General features: G+C 43.8%; 1 protein-coding gene across 2 annotated transcripts in view; it reads right to left on the bottom strand.

The window, feature by feature from the left end:
• Positions 1 to 20,815, bottom strand: part of ZNF711 (zinc finger protein 711) — a 267,445-nt gene that overhangs the window by 184,838 nt on the left and 61,792 nt on the right. For both annotated transcript variants that reach the window (XM_069212629.1, XM_069212633.1), the window contains exons 2-3: positions 14,209 to 14,321; positions 7,229 to 7,735 (exon numbers count right to left, since the gene is read on the bottom strand). In XM_069212629.1, the coding sequence (XP_069068730.1) occupies positions 7,229 to 7,735; positions 14,209 to 14,290 (589 nt within the window). In that variant the 5' untranslated portion in view covers positions 14,291 to 14,321. The remainder of the gene's footprint in view (positions 1 to 7,228; positions 7,736 to 14,208; positions 14,322 to 20,815) is intronic.

Genomic DNA, 20,815 nt, shown 5'->3' with positions numbered 1-20,815 from the left:
GTAAAAAAAGAGAAAAAAAAAGAAAAAAAAAAAAAAAAACCTTCCCTGCATGCAGCTCGGCTCTTTACCACCGTGCACCGGAATTTCACATGCACCGTCACTGGGCGACAAAACCACAGTGATCCCGCATGGACCTGAGGCTGCCCGTCCGGAAATAGACTCCTCGCTCTTCTGCGTAAGGGAAAAACGACGTATCGCCTACTTGACCGGAGAAGAATCAACACAGGTCCTCAATTCAGAGTAAAGAATTGACACATTGCTTACTTTTCCGACGCATGCTCGCCCATGTTGCTTTATTTTTGACACACACCAGGTACTTTGTGTAAAAAAAAGCATGCACTGCTTCTACAGATTAAGACTTTTTTCTAATTTAAAAATTCATATCTTCGCTTGTGTATGTTGGATTTTTGTCATTTTGGTCTTGCTTGATTTAGATGAATATTGGCCATTTTTTCTAAACTGGTGTGTCACTTTTGCTGTGTTTTCACTGTATTATTGTGTGTGTTAATACAAATACTTTACATGCTGCCTCTGAGATAAGCCTGACTGCTTGATCCAAGCTACCAAGGGGGTGAACAGGGGTTATCCTAGGTGTGTATCTCCCTTACCCTGACTAGAGTGAGGGCCCCTTCTTGGAAAGAGTGCCAAACTGACTGCCAACCAGAGACCCCATTTGTAACAAACATTAACAAATTTAAAGAATGCCACATGGACTCATTTTTATGTCATTTTGCACTGAGAGAAAAGAACTAACTCTGGGAGACTGAGGACCCGTCAACAAGAGGATCACCTTCAAGCTCCTCGCCCACACACACAAGGCACTCCACAACACCGGACCATCTTAACTGAACAACAGACTCAGCTTCTACAACCCCACCCGACATCTCTGCTCCGCTAACCTCGCCCTCGCCTCCGTCCCCCGCATACGGCGCAAATTGTCCGGCAGCAGATCATTCTTGAACCTCGCAGCCAAGACCTGGAACACCCTCCCGCCGGATCTACGACAGACCCAGGACCTCCTTTCCTTCAGAAAACGACTCAAGACTTGGCTCTTCGAGCAGTAGCAGCACCCCGCCCCCCCCCGCGCTGTGAAACCCTCACTGTTATGTAGTGCGCTTTACAAATTAACTGATTGATTGATTGACCTCATACAACTGGGTTCAGGGGATTAATGTAATAGTTGGGAAATTTATTAGTTTATCACATATACCCAGTATAATATACATACACACACATACTTTATCTGGGGGTCTTCCTGTCTTAATAGGAAAGTGTCAATGATGATAGAACGAGCTAGTTGGTAAGCATTAGCCAACGTGCTCCTGGTGGTTTCTTCTGTGAGGCACTTCCTATATATATTTTTTAAACAAACATCCCCTTGTTTGCGAGGTGTTGTGTCCTTTGGAATCAGATTTCTTTTTTTATATACACCCTTGCAGTAGCCTGATCCTGAGTTGTACCAGAGCAGACGGGCTCCCTAAAACTAGTTATGCCACAGGAGCTGTATAACATTTAGTTAACAGACATTTGTGTGTGGGGTGTATGATATAGTTGCTTGTTTTTACAGAGTCAGTTTTGATAGGAGTGCGCCCCCAGTGTCCTGTTGTCCCTCTACACCTCCTCTGTTTCTTTCCTTCTCCTTAGAAGTGCCCCAAACCTGTGTCGTCCTTTAGATCCTCATCCAAGGTTGGGACACTGCCCTCTCCACATCACCCCAGTGAGAGGGTCCAGAGACCCTGGTGTTTTTCCATCAAAGTCTCATTAGGTACTCAAAAGTATCAAGGTGGGTGGTGTTACCCCTCTTGCGTTTTGCCTTGCCTCCTAAAGGCCTTGCAGGCGGTGTCTACAGCTTCCTAGGGTTGCGGGACCTCTACAGGTGTGGGTGCTACCTGCCCTCCTTGGCCTGGGTTTAGGGTGAGCAACTACCAGGAGGAGAAGTTGCCTTCCCGTGGTCTTTAGGGCATTAACACTTATTACCTCATGCAGAATAGTAATATATCGTCAGCTCAGTAGGATTCTTCTATCCCTTTTCACATAGGGCCTCTTCAACATCTGCTATGAGTTATTGAAGAGATAATTCAACGGGGTAATATTTTTGCTTACAGCTAATATGAATGCCTTGGGTGAGATGTCACCTGGGCGTGCCCCACATACAGGTAACTGTTTCCTAACACACCATGGTGCCTTCAAATCAAGCCTAGAATTCAGCCCAGCAGTGGAAGATTGTCTCACACCATAGGTCTTAACAGGAATCCAGCCAAAAGAGGAGCAGCAACCAGAAGAGGAAAGGCCTGCCAAGAAGCTGAGCGGAACAGTGAAAAGGCATCTTTATTCGATAATCTACACCCAGTCCTGCGGTACTCGACAGGCACGTGCAAAGGTCTTGAGGAAAAGCAAAGTATGCCCATGGGCTCTAGCAGAAGAGAACCATACAGCTACAAAGTGTGGTTGGGTACCAAGAAACCAATGCCATACCAACTGAAGATAAAAATAAATTATATTAAGCAAGCAACACAGACAGTGCAACCACTAGTAAAAAGAACACTGGTATAAGCATTTACTATGGAGAGTTTTACAAAATCGTCTGCAGAAAGCCACTTATCTGTAGACTCAGCAGGAAGAAATAAGCATTGGCAAAGCCAATAGGTCTCACCTATACAAGAGCTATTGGCTTTGGCAATTTGTTTTTCCAAGTTGTACACCAGTGTGGCTGCTTTTCAGCATGGCTAAAAGTTAGTGGTGTGAAAGATAGTGGCGTGGAGTGTCCTAGAGTGGAATGGGGAGAGAACAGTGTAGTAGAAAGAATTTTTTGGAGTAAAGTGTCTCAGAGTGGAGTAGAGTGTTGTAGAGGGAAGTAGAGTTCAGTGGTGCAGTGGCAGAGAGTGTCACAAGCGCAGTGTCATAGAGTGGACTGACGTAGAGTGGAATGAGGTAGAATAGGTGGATTGAGGTGGATCAGGGTGGAATGGGTTGGAGTGGATTGGTGTACGTGGACTGGAGTGGGGTAGAGCATGTTGGACTAAGTGGGATGTACTGGAGTGGGTGATTGGGCTGGGGTGGATAAGACTGAGGTGAACTGAAATTGGATGAGGTGGATTAGATTGGTTTGGGGTGGGTGGATTGGATTTGTGCAGGGTGGGTTGGATTAGAGTAGGGTGGTTTGTAGTAAGGTGAAATGGGGTGGGGTGGATTAGACTGCACTGAACTGGAGGGGGTGAACTGGATTGGAGTGAGGTGGATTGGAATGGACTAGAGTGGGGTGAACTGGACTAGAGTGGGGTGAACTAGACTAGAGTGGGGTGAACTGGACTAGAGTGGGGGTGAACTGGACTAGAGTGGGGGTGAACTGGACTAGAGTGGGGGTGAACTGGACTAGAGTGGGGGTGAACTGGACTAGAGTGGGGTGAACTGGACTAGAGTGGGGTGAACTGGACTAGAGTGGGGTGAACTGGACTAGAGTGGGGTGAACTGGACTAGAGTGGGGTGAACTAGACTAGAGTGGGGTGAACTAGACTAGAGTGGGGTGAACTAGACTAGAGTGGGGTGAATTGGAGTGTGGCAGTCTGAATTAATTGGATTGAGTGGGGTGAACTGAACTGGGGTGGGGTAGGGTAGAGTGGTGTGGATTGGAGTAGAAAGCCTTGGACTGGATTAGAGAGGGGTAGGCTGAACTTGGGTGCAGTGTATTGGATTGGGGTGGATTGGAGTAGAGTGGGGTGTATTGGTCTGATCTCAACCCATCATCTGTATTTCACTTACAGTGGTAGAGCACATCAAGTGTGTTCGTCCCGAACTATCCACCTTGGTTTACCTAAAATATCTACTAGATACAAGGAATAATGGGAAGAACAGTAACGAGGTGAGGAGCTGGGAATACTGGAACAATGCATGTTCTTATGGGGCTTATACCCATTCATCTGCATTTCAGTGAACAAGAACATGCAGTGGGACCAGGAGGAAAGATCAAGGTCTATATTCAAAGAAATGCCCCGATCCACACTCACTTTCCCTCCTGGTCTCCACAAAAAATAAATCTGACTGCAAGTAAACAATTCAACACATTGAGATCAGCCAAGAAAACCTGTTATCATCTGGACCTCTTGGACCCCCCAGGCACGCCTGACTATTTGACACTAGACCCACAGTACAAATGTAAAACATACAAACTTCAGGGGGAGATGACTTTTTGCCTTAGCCAGAAGAGGAATTCTCTTGAACTCATATCTGAAAAACTGTCATCAATCAACAACACCAAACTGAGTCTGAAGAGAACAGGAGGATCTCACCCACTTCATTTTAAATGCAAAATATATGACACGATTAGAGGTTACATCCTTAGCTGCATCTTCGTACAGAAAAACTTAGAAGATGATGACAAGTGTTTCTTTATCTCCTTGGAGACTTCTTTGTGGAAATCCTTAGAAAGATGGGAAAATACCTGGTCAAAAGCTGGGACATTATAAACCAACTGCATTTCAGGTATATTGGTAGAGCAGACTGGCAATGTTGCGCCATTAACTATCCTCTTTTGGGAGAGCCTAGATATCCGGGATCATTTTTGGTCAAATGAAAAGAATAGAAACCGAGTGGGGAGCTGAGCATTCTAACACAGGACATGGCTCACTCTTGCATCTAATCTTTAACTGTTTTTCAGTTCCTTGATCTGCCTTCTTCGGGGGATCCAAAATGCACCTGAGAAAGTAGGGGTCATTTTTTGTGAAGAAAAAAAAAATAGAAACATAATGAAGACTTCAGTATCATGGCTCAAGTAGAGTCCACTATCTAGCCCCTACCTCCATCTGCAATTCAGCTACTTTGAGGAAGCAGATCAGTGTCGTTACCACCTCTCCTCCCCACTGTCCCTCTAGGAGAACATGGCAGAAGTGGCAGCTGGTGACTTTTGAAAGTGATGGTGCATAAAAGTTAGGGATGTCTTTTAAGTAGCGAGTGAGCCCCCCTTTCTTTTTTTTTTACTTTTCCCTTGTCATTATTTTGAAGAAAGTGTACCCCAATCTCACCCATTTGCTCACAGTTACAACTGGAATACGAGAGCACTGCCCTGTGAGATGCAGAAAAATTGATGGTCATTTATTCCGAACTCCTTTTTGACACACTGACAGGCAGTGTGAGAAACTCGTACTGCCTTCTGCCACAACTCAAATGTGCCCCATTTTAAACACCTGGAGGTGACTCAGCTCAAAGTATGCACTGTGAAAAGAGTAATGTGCTACATAATATGAATGAATAGTGACCAGTATTGGGTACTGTGCTGGCCATGACTCAGTTTGTGCCCAGGGACTTCTAAAAAGCCAGATTGTTGTACGCATCATTTTTCATCCTGTTAATGTTGTGTAACTTACCATTAAATATACCATCCTAGCTTGATCTGCACTTAGTAGTGAGATGGTCATTTTTAAACAAACATGTGGGTTAAAATAATGAAGAACCTAAAGCAAGTGTAATTTGAGAAATATGAATGCAGAGCTCAGTACTGCCTAGTTCCAAGCAAGGTAGTATATGCAGAACAGGCTTAAAGACTAGAGGTACCAATAGCCATGATATTATTCTTCAATCTGACCATCTCTGCAACTGGTAGTGCTACATGTAGTCTTTGGCTGGTGAGAGGCTGGAGCTGGGTAGGAGATAGCTCAGGATGGAGAAAAACAGTTGTCAAACTAAAGGAGAAAGGGAAACAGTTTAATGAGAAAGAGAGATAAAAGAGAGAGTTGAAATCGAAGACAGAGTAGGGTGGCAAACAGAACGAAAACTGGAGCCCTCTAAGGATACTGTGTCAGGGCCTATAGAGCTGCTGTGAGTGGGTAGGAAGGAGGGAGTCAAGCCACGACCCTCTGGGAAAATCTGTTGATGAGGAAATGATGTGCGGATCTGAGGCTGAGGTGTGGGCCAGAGACACTGTGGTGGGCAGCAAAGATATATAATTCCTATGTGGTAGTACTGGGGGCTAACTGCCGGAGGCCGAGGCTGCGACCTCTGGGTCAGGGACTCCTGTGAGTGATGGTGAGCCTGGGGGTGCTGCAAAGCCTGTAGAAAGGGAAGAACTCTGGGTCCTCTGGTGACAGAAGAGGAGCTAGTGTAAGATCAGAAGCCCACGAGGAGGCTAATATGCCGAAAGGTGGTGAAGGGCCTGGATACCACCCAGAGGTAGGAGAAGCAGCACTCTCATCAATGACACATGCACACAGTAGCAGGAACCCCTGTGCTTGTGACAGCAGCACGATGGGCCTCAGTCCCCGTGCATGTCCCTTTTCATATGAACTCAGCTATTGTGCCTGGGCCTAAATCGGCTCCCTGTCACAGGCATTCCTCTGAATAAGTTAAATTACCTTAAAAAATAAAAGATTTACTTAGCTGCTGCCTCGTGTTCGGTGCTCCTCTTCATTTCTCTCAGCAGTTGGTGCCTTGAGTACAGGCTCCCTTAGCCTCATCCAACTCCCCTCTACCAGGGGAGAGGGTAGTTGGATGAGGCAGCATGAGCGGCAGCATGAGAGAAGCACCAGGTTTGCCTGGAACATGCTGGTTCGAGGTTCCTTCAAGTACTGGGGGCCTGTGCCTGCTCTCCTCCCAGCAGTCTGAGACAGCTCAGAGTGGAGTGCTTAAAGGGCACATCAGGCCATCGCAAGGCAGCCGACCAAAGTGGCACGCATGCTTTAAACTTAAGTGCCCAGCCCACCACTCCTCCCTTCTGCTGGCCCCACCCTCAGACTGCTGCTGCCAGCATGAAAAATAAAATAGTGATAAATGTATTTTATTACCATTTAATTTTATGTGTTTCCTGCACTCATAGCAAAGGGGCAACACTCCTCTGCCCTCGTGGAGGCACCAACTCTGCATGGCAGGCCCACAGGATGCAAAAGGTCATTGTTTTGTCAAGGGAATAACTGTTAAACCAGTAAGACGGAAAAAGTGTTTTAAATGTGACAGGATTAGTGGAATTTAGAACATAAAACTTGGCTGCAGAAAATGAATCAAAGGCTATGAATTTGGAGAAAATTAATATTGCTACAAGGCTCACTGGTTTTAAGTTTATTCTTATAAATCGATCACAGGCCTTTTCATTGTCAAGTGAAAGGAAAAATACTTATTTTGCCGCCTGAGGCAATTTTATTCATGCATCCTGAAACAATTTAAAAAACCATTTGCTAGTAATATGTTAGCTTGTTTTTAATATTTAAATATTCATATCACACATCGTAATTTTTGTACTTACAAGATATCATCAAATAATCTTCAGAGGTGCTCTTGCCATCATCTTCAGTCTGGATGGTAACCGTAGAACGAGGTAGACTCCTAGCAGATTGAATGACAGTTTCTGTATCGCAGTTTGCTTCAAGCACTTCCTCTGAAATGATTGTGGGAGAGTCTGGTCCAACGATGGAATCTTGGATCACATGTTCCAAATGTACATCAGGACTTGTAACAAGATCAGTCACAAACACCTGATCACTTATACTAACAGTTTCTGTTATCATTTCGGAGGTCAAAACATGATCACAAGAATCTAAGGCTTCCTCAATGGCTTCGTCAGCTACTAGTTCAGATTCTGTTATAACATCTGTCTCTGCCATTATATCAGGTCCTTGGACGACCTCTGAGGCCAGATCATGTTCAAGGGTTATATCATCATCAGGGATGAGGTCAGAAACTAACACAGCTTCAGGAACGGACACAACAATATGGTCTCCATCGATGTGAGCAGTACCAGTCATTCCAGCCACTGCAAGATAATGTAAAAGCAAAGCTAGTAATTAGCATGTTCTATCATATAATTTGTATCTGACAACACTGTTATTTTATCTATGCAAAAACATTGTTACAATAATTTGCTCACAAATGAGTTAGGACTGATACCAACAAAGAACCTCAAGCGTGGCTTTTATGTGTAAAGTCAGAAAGGCATTAGCAACCTAAATTTCACTTTCTATGGCACTGATTTCAGAGCACATTTAAAGCCCTTTTGATGCAATTGTTCACGCATTAAGTGAGTTGTTCTCATTTGAAAGTTTAGTTTAGTTTAGTGTCCAAACTGGAAATGTTAGACACAGAGGCAAAGACTCTCACTTGTACTAGACAAGACAATTAAGAAAAATGTCAATCTCCACCTACCTGCTTACACATGCAATGGTCTGTTGCTCAAAAAGGTCAAATGGTGGCTTAGATATATCAATGTTTTCTACAACTATAGGAAACAACACACTGAACGTTCTATGGTATCTCAGGGAAACTCTAGACTTCAACATTGCTCACTCTTACATATGCGCAAGAGATGCAACAAATGATAAAATGTATCACATTATCATAACTCACAACTTAAAACTATCAAAACAGCAGATTCCTAGACTGCTCATTGCAACTAACAGCATCTTGTGACAGAAGAAGAGAACAGTTTGAAAAATGGAAAAATCTCCGTGTACAAAGGAATGGTAAAAAATACTCTGAAAATATTTAAACCTCAAACTTATGGATTATGAAGAGCATAAAACAAATGAAAAATCAGGACACAGCTGTACATTTGCTGAGGGCGAATAAACACTAGTGAAATAATATCCAGAGGGAGAAATATTTCAAGAATACATGCAAAACAATTACACATGTATCAGCACATGTTCTATAACAAAGGACATAAGAATTAAATGATATCTCAAAATTCTGGAGCTACTCATTGATTGATTGGCGCATCTACAGAGTACTTTTCCCTGGAAACAGGAGGGGACTCGAAGCCCCAGACTGCACAAACTGTACAGGCCCAAGGAGGAGGGGCTGGATCCTGACACCACCCACAAGTCGTTCTAGAAAAGTGCTTTGAAATATTCCAGTGCACTGGATGCATCTACAGTGTACTTTTCCCTGGATTCAGGTGGAGATATGAAGTCCCAGACTGCAGACATGAGAGGTGTAGCATAAGTGGGAGGGCCCTTGGGCCACCAGTGTTCTGCTAATCTTATTGTTGTTTCAGTTATCCAGTGAGGTGGGGGCAAGCCCCAGACAAATGGCAGATCCCGGGGCGCTGTGGCATCGGACTGAGAAGGAGTCTGGGGCTCATAAAGGCGGAACATGGCTTTCTCCTGGGAGGACGAATCCTCACAGGTCAGGGCTCCAGGCACTGGGCAGTCTCACCTTCCCAACCCAGGGCAGGGAGGTATCAGGCTGAGAAGAAGACTGGGGCTCCTATGGGCTGAACAGCTCCCGTCATCCTGCGTGAGAGGCAGGCGAAGCCATAGCATTCGCCTGGGAGGCCCAGTCCATCCTGGCTGGGGGTCACCAGACAGAAAGAGCTGCCCGGGGTACGGTGGCTCCCCATCCACCGGGGTTTGCAAATTTTCAAGATGTCCACCAGTTTGTCTCTTGGCTTTGCGTTGTTAAAAATTTCACAGTGACATCTCTTTCTCAAGCCCGATCCAGCCAAAGAACAAGAATGGATGTGCCAACTCAGTGAACTGCATTACCAGCCAAATAGGCCTAATTTGAATTACGCTCAGGACTCGTCATTTACACATGGGAGCGGCCTAGACAGTTGGTGCAATGACGAATCAGAAGCTTAACTAAGAAGTCTTGTTTTCATTTTTGGGGGTTTTACAAATCTTTGTCAATAAGATTTTTTTTTTTTAAGTAAAGTGTTTTCTTTAAACTGACTACGAGCTTTCTTTCCAAATGTAATGTTATGATCAACAGTACGCATTGTTTAAGCACAGAGTGTAATTGTTTCTGGTAAAAAGAGGTAATAGTTGAATGTATGAACCAATAGATTTGGGGGGATGGTGGATTAATCTACTCTGGTTCCCTAGCTGCAGATGGCTAAGGCACTGAAAGACATAAGCACAACTCTATTTAGAATATGGGCCAAATAAATCTCTCAAGTGAGAAGAAATGTTCAAAGAAAGTTGCACACAAATTGCCCTAGGGCAGAGGCACCTTCCTACAATTTTAAATTCCACCAGGGCCTAGTCAGGGATACTGCATATTACAGGGAGTGCAGAATTATTAGGCAAGTTGTATTTTTGAGGGTTAATTTTATTATTGAACAACAACCATGTTCTCAATGAACCCAAAAAACTCATTAATATCCAAACTGAATATTTTTGGAAGTAGTTTTTAGTTTGTTTTTAGTTTTAGCTATGTTAGGGGGATATCTGTGTGTGCAGGTGACTATCACTGTACATAATTATTAGGCAACTTAACAAAAAAAAATATATACCCATTTCAATTATTTATCATTACCAGTGAAACCAATATAACATCTCAACATTCACAAATATACATTTCTGACATTCAAAAACAAAACAAAAACAAATCAGTGACCAATATAGCCACCTTTCTTTGCAAGGACACTCAAAAGCCTGCCATCCATGGATTCTGTCAGTGTTTTTATCTGTTCACCATCAACATTGCGTGCAGCAGCAACCACAGACTCCCAGACACTGTTCAGAGAGGTGTACTGTTTTCCCTCCTTGTAAATCTCACATTTGATGATGGACCACAGGTTCTCAATGGGGTTCAGATCAGGTGAACAAGGAGGCCATGTCATTAGATTTCCTTCTTTTATACCCTTTCTTGCCAGCCACGCTGTGGAGTACTTGGACGCGTGTGATGGATCATTGTCCTGCATGAAAATCATGTTTTTCTTGAAGGATGCAGACTTCTTCCTGTACCACTGCTTGAAGAAGGTGTCTTCCAGGAACTGGCAGTAGGACTGGGAGTTGAGCTTGACTCCATCCTCAACCCGAAAAGGCCCCACAAGCTCATCTTTGATGATACCAGCCCAAACCAGTACTCCACCTCCACCTTGCTGGCGTCTGAGTCGGACTGGAGCTCTCTGCCCTTTACCAATCCAGCCACGGGCCCATCCATCTGGCCCATCAAGACTCACTCTCATTTCATCAGTCCATAAAACCTTAGAAAAATCAGTCTTGAGATATTTCTTGGCCCAGTCTTGACGTTTCAGCTTGTGTGTCTTGTTCAGTGGTGGTCGTCTTTCAGCCTTTCTTACCTTGGCCATGTCTCTGAGTATTGCACACCTTGTGCTTTTGGGCACTCCAGTGATGTTGCAGCTCTGAAATATGGCCAAACTGGTGGCAAGTGGCATCGTGGCAGCTGCATGCTTGACTTTTCTCAGTTCATGGGCAGTTATTTTGCGCCTTGGTTTTTCCACACGCTTCTTGCGACCCTGTTGACTATTTTGAATGAAACGCTTGATTGTTCGATGATCACGCTTCAGAAGCTTTGCAATTTTAAGAGTGCTGCATCCCTCTGCAAGATATCTCACTATTTTTGACTTTTCTGAGCCTGTCAAGTCCTTCTTTTGACCTATTTTGCCAAAGGAAAGGAAGTTGCCTAATAATTATGCACACCTGATATAGGGTGTTGATGTCATTAGACCACACCCCTTCTCATTACAGAGATGCACATCACCTAATATGCTTAATTGGTAGTAGGCTTTCGAGCCTATACAGCTTGGAGTAAGACAACATGCATAAAGAGGATGATGGGGTCAAAATACTCATTTGCTTAATAATTCTGCACTCCCTGTAGTAAAGACATCTTCTGTGTTCTACACTCTCACCAGGTGTTTAGTAACCGATTCTCAATAAATCAACTCAGCTTCTGTTGCTTGGCAGCAGGCAGAACAGCATAATTCTCTGTTGCACACCTTTATTATTGCCATGTTTAGTCAATGGAGAATCTGTCATCCATGAATTGTGCCCTTACAAATGTCTCCTATTGTGATGTAAACTCTCACTCTGGTCTATAATCCGAGTATGGTATCTGGACCAACAATAACCATAGTTGTTTGGTGGGGGTGGAGAGAGTTTGGAAAGAAATTGAGAGAGATGGAACAGGTGGAATGGGAGAGCCAAAGTCCAACAAATGACAAAGCCGACCTGCTTTTTGCTTTTATTCCTGAGGTCTCTCCACATAGTAGAATGGTCAATTATATCTCTAACTATCCGGAGACTCAGAAGAATGACCACACAAATAACTGGACTCAGAGACTTTTGAACATGCATGCACTACATTACACGTAGGTCACTGAATTTCATGTGACTTTGTGGATCGATACCATCTAATGTCCTAACAAAAACTAAAGATAACCGATTGTGCAAGCTGTAGGCTTCGGAGGAACATGTGGCCAACATACATGTCAGACGGTGAAGGCATCCCACACAAAGGTTTACCCAAACTCTACCTCTGTGCTTCCAGAGAGTAGAAGCTATATATAACCCATTTCAGTACAGTGTATTTTAGTAGGCCGTCGGTGAAAGAGAACTACAAAGAGAGCGATCATGATCATGAGGTGCTGAGTTCTCATACACTTCAGGCGTATTCAGTCCAGAACAAGTAAATCAACATGGCAGTTGCATGCCCTGTGAAATAGTACACTGAAGCAAGTGAGGATGACTACAGAGAGGTAGATCCTTGGCAAAAAGGAGACTGATACACACAGAAAAAGGCTACTAATGAGCTGAAACATCACGGCCTGATGAAACAGATTTGGTCTCGCTCATCAGAGAGAGTGAATTGGATAATCAAAGTTGTCAGATGTTTTAGGAGAGTTTTAACCCTTAATTAGTTTATGCAGACTCCAGTTTTTGAAACTGTGTGTAAAGGACATCAAACAACTATGAGGGCATGTCGGAGAAAGAACAGAAAAATTGCCCATGGACGCCGATTCATCAAAATGCCAGGAGTAGGGGAGATAATCACATACCCTTTGACCAAAATGACATCAAATGACCTAAGTGACATCATATGGCCTATGACCCCCAACTCTTCCCAGACTTTGCTGTCACATGACCTTAACCCTGATGAAATCACAATAACGGACATTGTGAAGTTCCATAATAACTGAATGATTACTATAACACTATGCACGCAACTGCCCGTTTTAAATACGTATATCAGGGTACTGACATGATCTTTGAAAAGTGGTGGACAGTAGTACTTGACATGATTTGTAGCCTCTCATGTATCACTGCTGTCCTCTCTATGAATTCCCTTAAATATGTCAGTACCACCATTATGCCAACAATTACCTCCAGTATGCCAGTGCAGGTATTTTGTGAAAGGTGTCTGTGACACTATAAATTGCCCGCAGCATGCCAGCGCCAGTACTGTGCTATGAGTGTCTCTATAAGCCAAGAATGACCTTCAGTACGTTATGGTCAAAGGCAGACTCATAAGCATAACACAGTTTTCTTACTAATGCTCACTTACATCCACTCATTCTCACTCTCTCACATTCATTTTCATTCAGTTTCTTTCACTCACTTTTACTCCGGCTCATACTTATTGATTTACACTTACTAACACTCACTCATACTCATTTCTTCATTCCCACTCACTCTCATTCAAACTTACTCACATTCACTCAGTCTCGCTAACTCATACTTTGTCACTTACTCACAACCATTTGAACACACTGTTACTTTCACTCATTCAAAAGTACACTACCCATTGTTGCTCTCTCTCTAACACTCCCTCATATTTATTCTTACTCATTCATCAACTCACTTCCAGTCATTCATACTCTGACTCGCTCATTCTCATTCATTCTGGATCACTCATACTAACTTACTGAGACTCAATCTCATTCACTACCTGCCACTGACTCTCACCCACTCAGTTTCATTCACACAAACGCTCACATGTACAGACATGCATGCTCAAACATACACACTTGATGCCTCAGACAAATTCTTTCCCACAAAAACACACTTACACTCACACACACACACACACACACACACAATAGATGTTATAGCACTTTTCTACTTACCTTAGCTACCGACAAAAGTCTAATTCCAGCTCCTGGTGCTCCACACTTAAATCTTATAATAGACTATTAATCACTATAAATGTAATAAATAAATAGGTAGTAAACAAGAAGAGTGGAGCTCCTACTAAAGCAGCGAGCAGCACCTGAGGCCAAGTGACTCAGTAGTTGTTCAAGGGGTCACAAGGGGAAATGCATGGGTCACAATTGAAGTCCACAAGGTTGGCAGGTATGTGTAACTTTGAGGTCGTCATCTGGCTGGCAGATATTATCATGTGGTGAGACTCAAAGTGAGGTGTAAACTACATACTAATTTGAAACCCCACTTTTTGTTACATAAAAAAAAATCTTTACACTACATCACAAAATCTTTTATGCTACATCCAATTTAAGAAAACAAATTGAATTAAATACTTTACCAAAATCTTGCATTATCATTGCATGTGGCATTTTGCACTCTGATATCTGCAAGCCAAGACCACCGCCACCACAAGAATCCATACTCCACAAAATACATTCACAAAGATGTTTGCTGAAAAATAGAAGAAATATATGTTTAGCTACATCAGAAAAGAGGAACCATTTACATATTAACAACCACAAACCAATAAACGGAGAAACTCAGATTAATGACAAATACAGAGTAAGTATCTGCAATTATAATGCACAACCTGCATCCACTTATATAAGAGTACAGCGGCATGTGTTGCAATCAAACAGTTATTTTTTAACTACTGATCAATAAAGCTTAGCCTGCAAAGATATGGGTAATTTCAACAGAAATCTAATTATATAAGCCTACGTTTCGCACTATATTACAGTGGGTTTCTATACTGACCATGTTTCTCACAAATCCGGGGGCATGGCTGAACCTTGCCCAAGATGGCTGCCCTTTGAAAGAGCTCCATGCAACCCACCCAATAATCCCCTCCATCCGTTCCAAAATCCGCTCATAACGAGCCATCTCGGTGGCCGGTGCAAGCACAACAACTGAAGTGGTGCAGGGAAGAGCCTGAAGAGCTCTGCCACCCCTTGGGAGCTGTCTGGTGGTGGTGAACCAGCGCGACGGGGAAAGCCGGGAAGGGCCTGCCAGGCTTCTGCCTACGTGATCAGGATGCGCTTCAATGCGCAAGGTAGTAGCGGCCCAGCTAGACAGGACTGAGTGCTGCAGCCAGCCACTAACACCGAGAAGGTGCCAACCCCGGCTGAGTGATCCTGTAAGGCGAGGCAGACACTCAAAAGCAGGGCCGCTGCCTCCCTTTACATCTGGCTCCCCAGCGGCTGCAGGCGGACTTACAGGTGGGCAAGAGGGCCAAAACAAGAGTGCCTGCAACATTGGGAAAAACCCTATATCAAAGGGGACCTCCCCACTGATTACCTAGAGCGTGGGCTTTTAGCCTTAGCAAAATGGGCCTATCGATTTATGAGTAACAGGGTCCCTGAGAGCTGCATGACATCACTCACCTGGCAATCTGGGGGAGAGACTGGGTGTGATTGGGGCTTGCCTTAGTCTCTGGAGGTGGAGGTGAGGTATTGCGTCCTCATCGTGGAGCTATCAATAAGGAGGGAGGCAGGCCTCCAGAATTCCCCAGCCAGGAGAAACTGGGCTGAAGCAGGACACAAACCTCACTGACAATAACAAAATGGCAACTAGTTAAAGAAGGGAGGTCCAAATATTGAGTGAAAGTATATTCTGCTTGCTGCTGTCTGTTGTCCCCGCACCGCCTCTGCACAAGGGACATTTTCTTTCCTCAGGGCTGGCATCAAAGTGGGAGCAGGGACGACAACCTGGAGGGGAGACTACCCTCCCCAGATGCTTGGTAGTTGCCTGAATAAAGAATCTCTGCGCTGTTTAGGAGGAACATCACCCGTGTATTGGGGCAAGAGCTTCGGCTATACAAGAAGACACGGGGTCCAACAGATGGACCAAGCACACAAGCAAGACACAAATCATTCGTAGGGGGATGGTGCGCAATATAACCTCAGCCCAATCCAAGATGTTGCGCAATATAATCCCATCGCAGTCCAACAAAATGGACAAATATGCGGTGTCCGGATCATCATCAAAGACTGAAGGGGCGACCTCACCCCCATGGGTGCACTGGAGCCTTCCCTGGGGGAAATAATGGCGACTATCTGGGACCTCAAGGGCACTCTTGAGCTGAAACTGGACACAGTGACTATAGATGTTGCACTCTTGAGGGCAGACTTCAAGAAACTCTCCAAAAAGGTCACCACTGCTGAGACACTGTAAGAATCCATTTTGTATTGCTCCTTTTCTTTTAACACGTGTAGTTTGAGCTTTCTCTCTGAACGCACTGCCTATCACATATGTTATCTTATGTATATTTGTTTAAGTAAAATAAGCCTGGCTCCACACCACAGGCTTGCAGCTGGTTTCTCTCCCTAGCTGGGGCACGTTACTCATAATCATGTGGTAAAAATAACTAACCAACCTCAGCTGTTGTATTTTGGGGAGGGAAAGGCTGATATCTATACCTTTGAACCACGCAATCATTTGAAGGGTCTCAAGAATGTGGGAAGTCAGGCAGCTGCAGAAGGGAGTCGAGGACAAAGCAGGGAATGGAACTGATGTGTGGAAACTGATTACCTCCTTAAAATATTTGTCTGACATATATCATTATTTACATACTTTATGTATCCTTTGATGTATGAGTATAAATATCACTGTTAATCGCTCCATGCTAGCACACTTTACTTCGGGCCAGGGATGCCAGTTGTAAATCTGTCCTCTTTTGCTGCAGCAAAAATAAATAGACCTTTGGTCATTGATTTTTCACTCCGGCTCTCCGTGTCAAAACTCCTTTGAAAATGCACTTGTAAGTATCATTAGAAACAAGCCTTACAATTTGGCGCCTGAACAGGGACCTTCCAGTGGATGTCTTTAGTAGCAATGTCAAGAGACGTGCTGCCAGTGGGGGGGACACCGTTCCGAGGTGTAGATTCCAGGGGCCCCTGCACAAAGACTTAGTTTCAAAGCAACTGCATCTTATCCACCGGGCAGGCCTCTCCCCACTTTTCATGACGTCCCAGCGAAGACCCTGAACATCGGTCTTTAACTTGACTGATTAGTCTGACACGGTCGGCCGGAGAGAAATCCAGGAAAAGCAGATAGTCAGGTAAGACTGTTCCTCGCTGGCTATTTGTCTGCTTTAACTTGCATTTGAGAGAATAATTGTTTTTGGATAACTGTTATCAATTTTGGGAATGATTAGTTCTTGGTAAATTTGCATTTGTACAAGGTACCATTTGACAATTTGTATTACACGTGTTTTGTTAATTTTGAATATTTTGCCCAGGCCTGGACCAATTTGTAAGTTGGTAAACATTTGATAAAAGGGGTTTAAAAAAAACAAAACAAAAAAAAAAACATCTTTGTTGCATGTTACATTTTGAAATTTAAAAAGGGTAGATATGGGAAATAAAAAATGCTGGCAAGGGCTATGTCGTTTTCGCCTAAATCATGTTCCACGTTTAGATAAAAAAACAACTGATCCCAAAAGAGGGAACACCAGGGTGGGACATGTTAAAGGATTATGGTTTAGAGAATAATTTATAACAGTATATGGCGCAGATATACTAGACATTGTCCTGACCTCCAGTGGCCCGAGGATGGTTCTTTTGATTTAAAGAAAATAACCTACCTACAGGAATGTTTGTTTCATAAAAAGGCTAGACAACACATGTTTGAGGTATACAGAAAACGGGAAACTGAGGCCACCAAAAGAAAAATTAAGACATAAAAACTGATAGAGAAAGACCAAAGGAAAACCACAATGCAGAAAGCAGCACAATACCACCATTCCCAAACCCAGAAAAGAATTGAGTCTGAAGATAGAGTCCATAGAGCCCAGGTGGAGGGAAGTTATGTATCAAAGCAGACAGAATCCAAACAGGCATTAGAGGAAGATGAGGAATTGCTACAGATGTTAGATAATAGCCCCACTGCACCTCCACCTTACACCCCCTACCCACCCGCAGTGGCCCAACCTATCAAGGGGGCACAGCAACAGCAGCAAGGGCACAATTTGGGAAATTCAGGTGCACCAACACATCGGCCAGTGCCACAGCAACCGCAGACCTCAGCTCAAGTTCCAGTTCCCCAACCCCCTGTTTCGCCGCCACCCACGAATAACGCAATTTTTCAAACAATGTTGTCTACCCCTGGTACCTCAAACCTTCTATGTACACTCAAGGAGTTGATTTCACCCCCTAATACTCGCTCCACTATTGGGGAAAATGAAAGACGGGTTATCAAAAATCAGTCAGGGACTTGGATGGCAAATCCTATTTACACTCATGCCAATATTATGCACACAGTACAAGATATGCCACATTTTGAACAACAATTAGCAATTAAGTAAATGAAAGATTGGAAGCAGATTGGTGCTGTGGTAATAGGGACTCTACCCCTGTCCCTTATCAAAAAGAATTACACCAACTTTGGCGTGATAGCGAAGCCTGTAGACTTGAGGGTGAGGACCTAATAGAGAGTACGCATTTGCATTTTAGCTAGAGAACAAGTCCTAAAAATATATAAAAAGGGATTCCCAATGAGGGAAGTACATCCTGGTCCTCCAACTGCTGCTGTACTCGCAGCTGCAGCTGCCGCCAACCAGCCGCCTCCAGTATCTATGGCTCAGTTTGTCCATGTCCCCTGGAAAAGGGAAGAGGTGATGGCTATAAAAACGGATTAGCCGGATCCTCAAAATAATCCAGCTGGGCTCTATCGTGACCTTAGAACTGCAATTTCCACCATCACCATGACCCTCAAAGATCATTGATTATTTTTTTGGGCTCTCATTGGGCCCTGAAGTCTGGCATAAAATTCGTAGAGTAGAAGATGCGCCTACTTTGGGAGCTACATGTTTTTTTTTAGAAGAACATGAAGCACGCAGGGCACCAGGACCCTTGCCTCATCAGGATATTTTAAATTTACCTAACCGAATATTGACTAAATTAGAAACAGTTATTCCCCTTCAAACTGTGGACTGGGGAAATCTTGCCACTTATAAACAGAAAACAGGTGAAGATGTCCCAGATTATTTTACTAGAATTGAACAAGCATTCATAGATTTTAGCGGTCAAGACCTCGCCACCGTAAAAGGTGTCACGCTATTTGTGGAACGCTTTGTTAATGGCCTTCTACCTGAAATATCACAAAAATTAAAAGCAACAGAGAGTTTGTGGATGACGAAGGGACAGGCAGAGATTTTACAGATGGCACAATATTATGAGAGCAGGTATAAGGAGGAATTAGAAAAGAATGAGAAGTCAGTAAAAGAACTGAAGAAAAAGGTACTTTTACAGCAGGCATATCCCCAGCGGGACACAACCCCTCAGACAAGGGGTGGCCCACCAAGGGGACGGGGAAGGGGTCGAGGGCGAGGTGCATCTGCACCACCCCAAGACCACCGATTGAATATCAACCAATGTGCCTACTGTAAACAAGATGACCATTGGCATGATACTTGCCCATTACTGGAAGGAAGGCAAAGTATGACACTTGATAGAGGGAACGCGTCAGGTAATACACAAGGGCGAGGAAGAGGTAGAAATGGTCAGAATTTGCAGAATGGAAACCAGGTCCCGCATAACACTAATATTTTTGACAATGCATTTGAACGACAATATTATGCTGATGATTCCTTTTCTGAATCCTACAATTATTAGAACAGCCACAGACAGGGCCAGGGGCGAGTAAGTATTCCTGTAGATAAGAGTGGTCCCTATATCGATGTAAAAATCGAAGGAGAGGGCCATAAGTTTCTCCTAGATACTGGTGCCACCAGAACATCTATTGCACATTCTGCAGTCCCCGGGAGTCCCCTGTCTGGGCTTCATACCACGTCAATTGGGATTTCTGGGATCCCCGTGGTGAGCCTCATCTCAGCACCTATGAGAGTAACTGTAGGACCATTTACAGTGCACACGCCACTCTCTTTAACCTCAGGTTGCAATGAAAACTTGTTTGCATTAGATATGTTAAAGAAATTAAATGCAGTTATTCACCGTACAATGGATGGTGTCTATGTAACTATGGATAGCATTGCCCCTACCAGGTGCATGTTTTCACAGGAATACCACTTACCCCCAGAGCTAGCGGAAATAGACCCTCGCTTATGGGCCAAAGGCAAAAATGATGTAGACATTATGGATATCGACCCTATTGTAATAAAAATCAAACCAGGTGCCCGGTTACCTCGTGTTCCTCAATACAAATTACCTAAAGCAAGCGAAAAAGGGCTCAAGGCAGTAATTTCTGATCTTGTGCATGCAGGTGTAATAAAGGAAATAGTGAGCAGCCCCTGTAACAGTCCAATTCTTCCTGTTGTCAAGAAACAAAATGATGCTAGTAGATCAGATGATGAGCAGTTACTGATAACACAGTATATCGATTAGTTATTGATCTCCGAGAAATAAATAAAATAGTCATTCCCCAGTTTCTTGTGGTCCCAGACATGAATAGTATTTTCACCATGGTCCCACCCTCTGCGTGTTATTTCTCCGTCATCGATTTGAACAATGCGTTCTTCAGTATTCCAATTGCCGAAGAAAGCCAATATTTGTTCAGCTTCGCAATATTTGGTAGATCATTTTCACTGACAAGAGCTCCACAAGGGTTTGTGCAGAGTCCCAGTATATATAATCAGTGTCTTAAACGTCAACTAGACCAATTCAATCCACCTTCAGGCTCTGCACTGTTGCAGTACATTGACGATATTTTAATTGCCTCAGATTTCATGACACAATGCAAGACTGATACTTTTGCATTATTACATCATTTAGCATCCCTGGGCCATAAGGTGTCCCTCACAAAATTGCAGTATTGTAAAGAAGAGGTCACCTATCTAGGACACCTCCTCTCTAAGGAGGGAAGGAGATTACATCCAGACAGAATTAAACTGGTTCATACAATGACTGCACCACGCACCCCTTCTGAAGTCCGAGAATTTTTGGGATTTACATCCTTTTGCAGACAGTGGATTCCAAATTTTTCACTTA

Source organism: Pleurodeles waltl, chromosome 2_1 (assembly GCF_031143425.1).
Source record: "Pleurodeles waltl isolate 20211129_DDA chromosome 2_1, aPleWal1.hap1.20221129, whole genome shotgun sequence".
Taxonomy (NCBI): domain Eukaryota; kingdom Metazoa; phylum Chordata; class Amphibia; order Caudata; family Salamandridae; genus Pleurodeles; species Pleurodeles waltl.
This window is presented reverse-complemented; position numbering and strand designations above follow the sequence as displayed.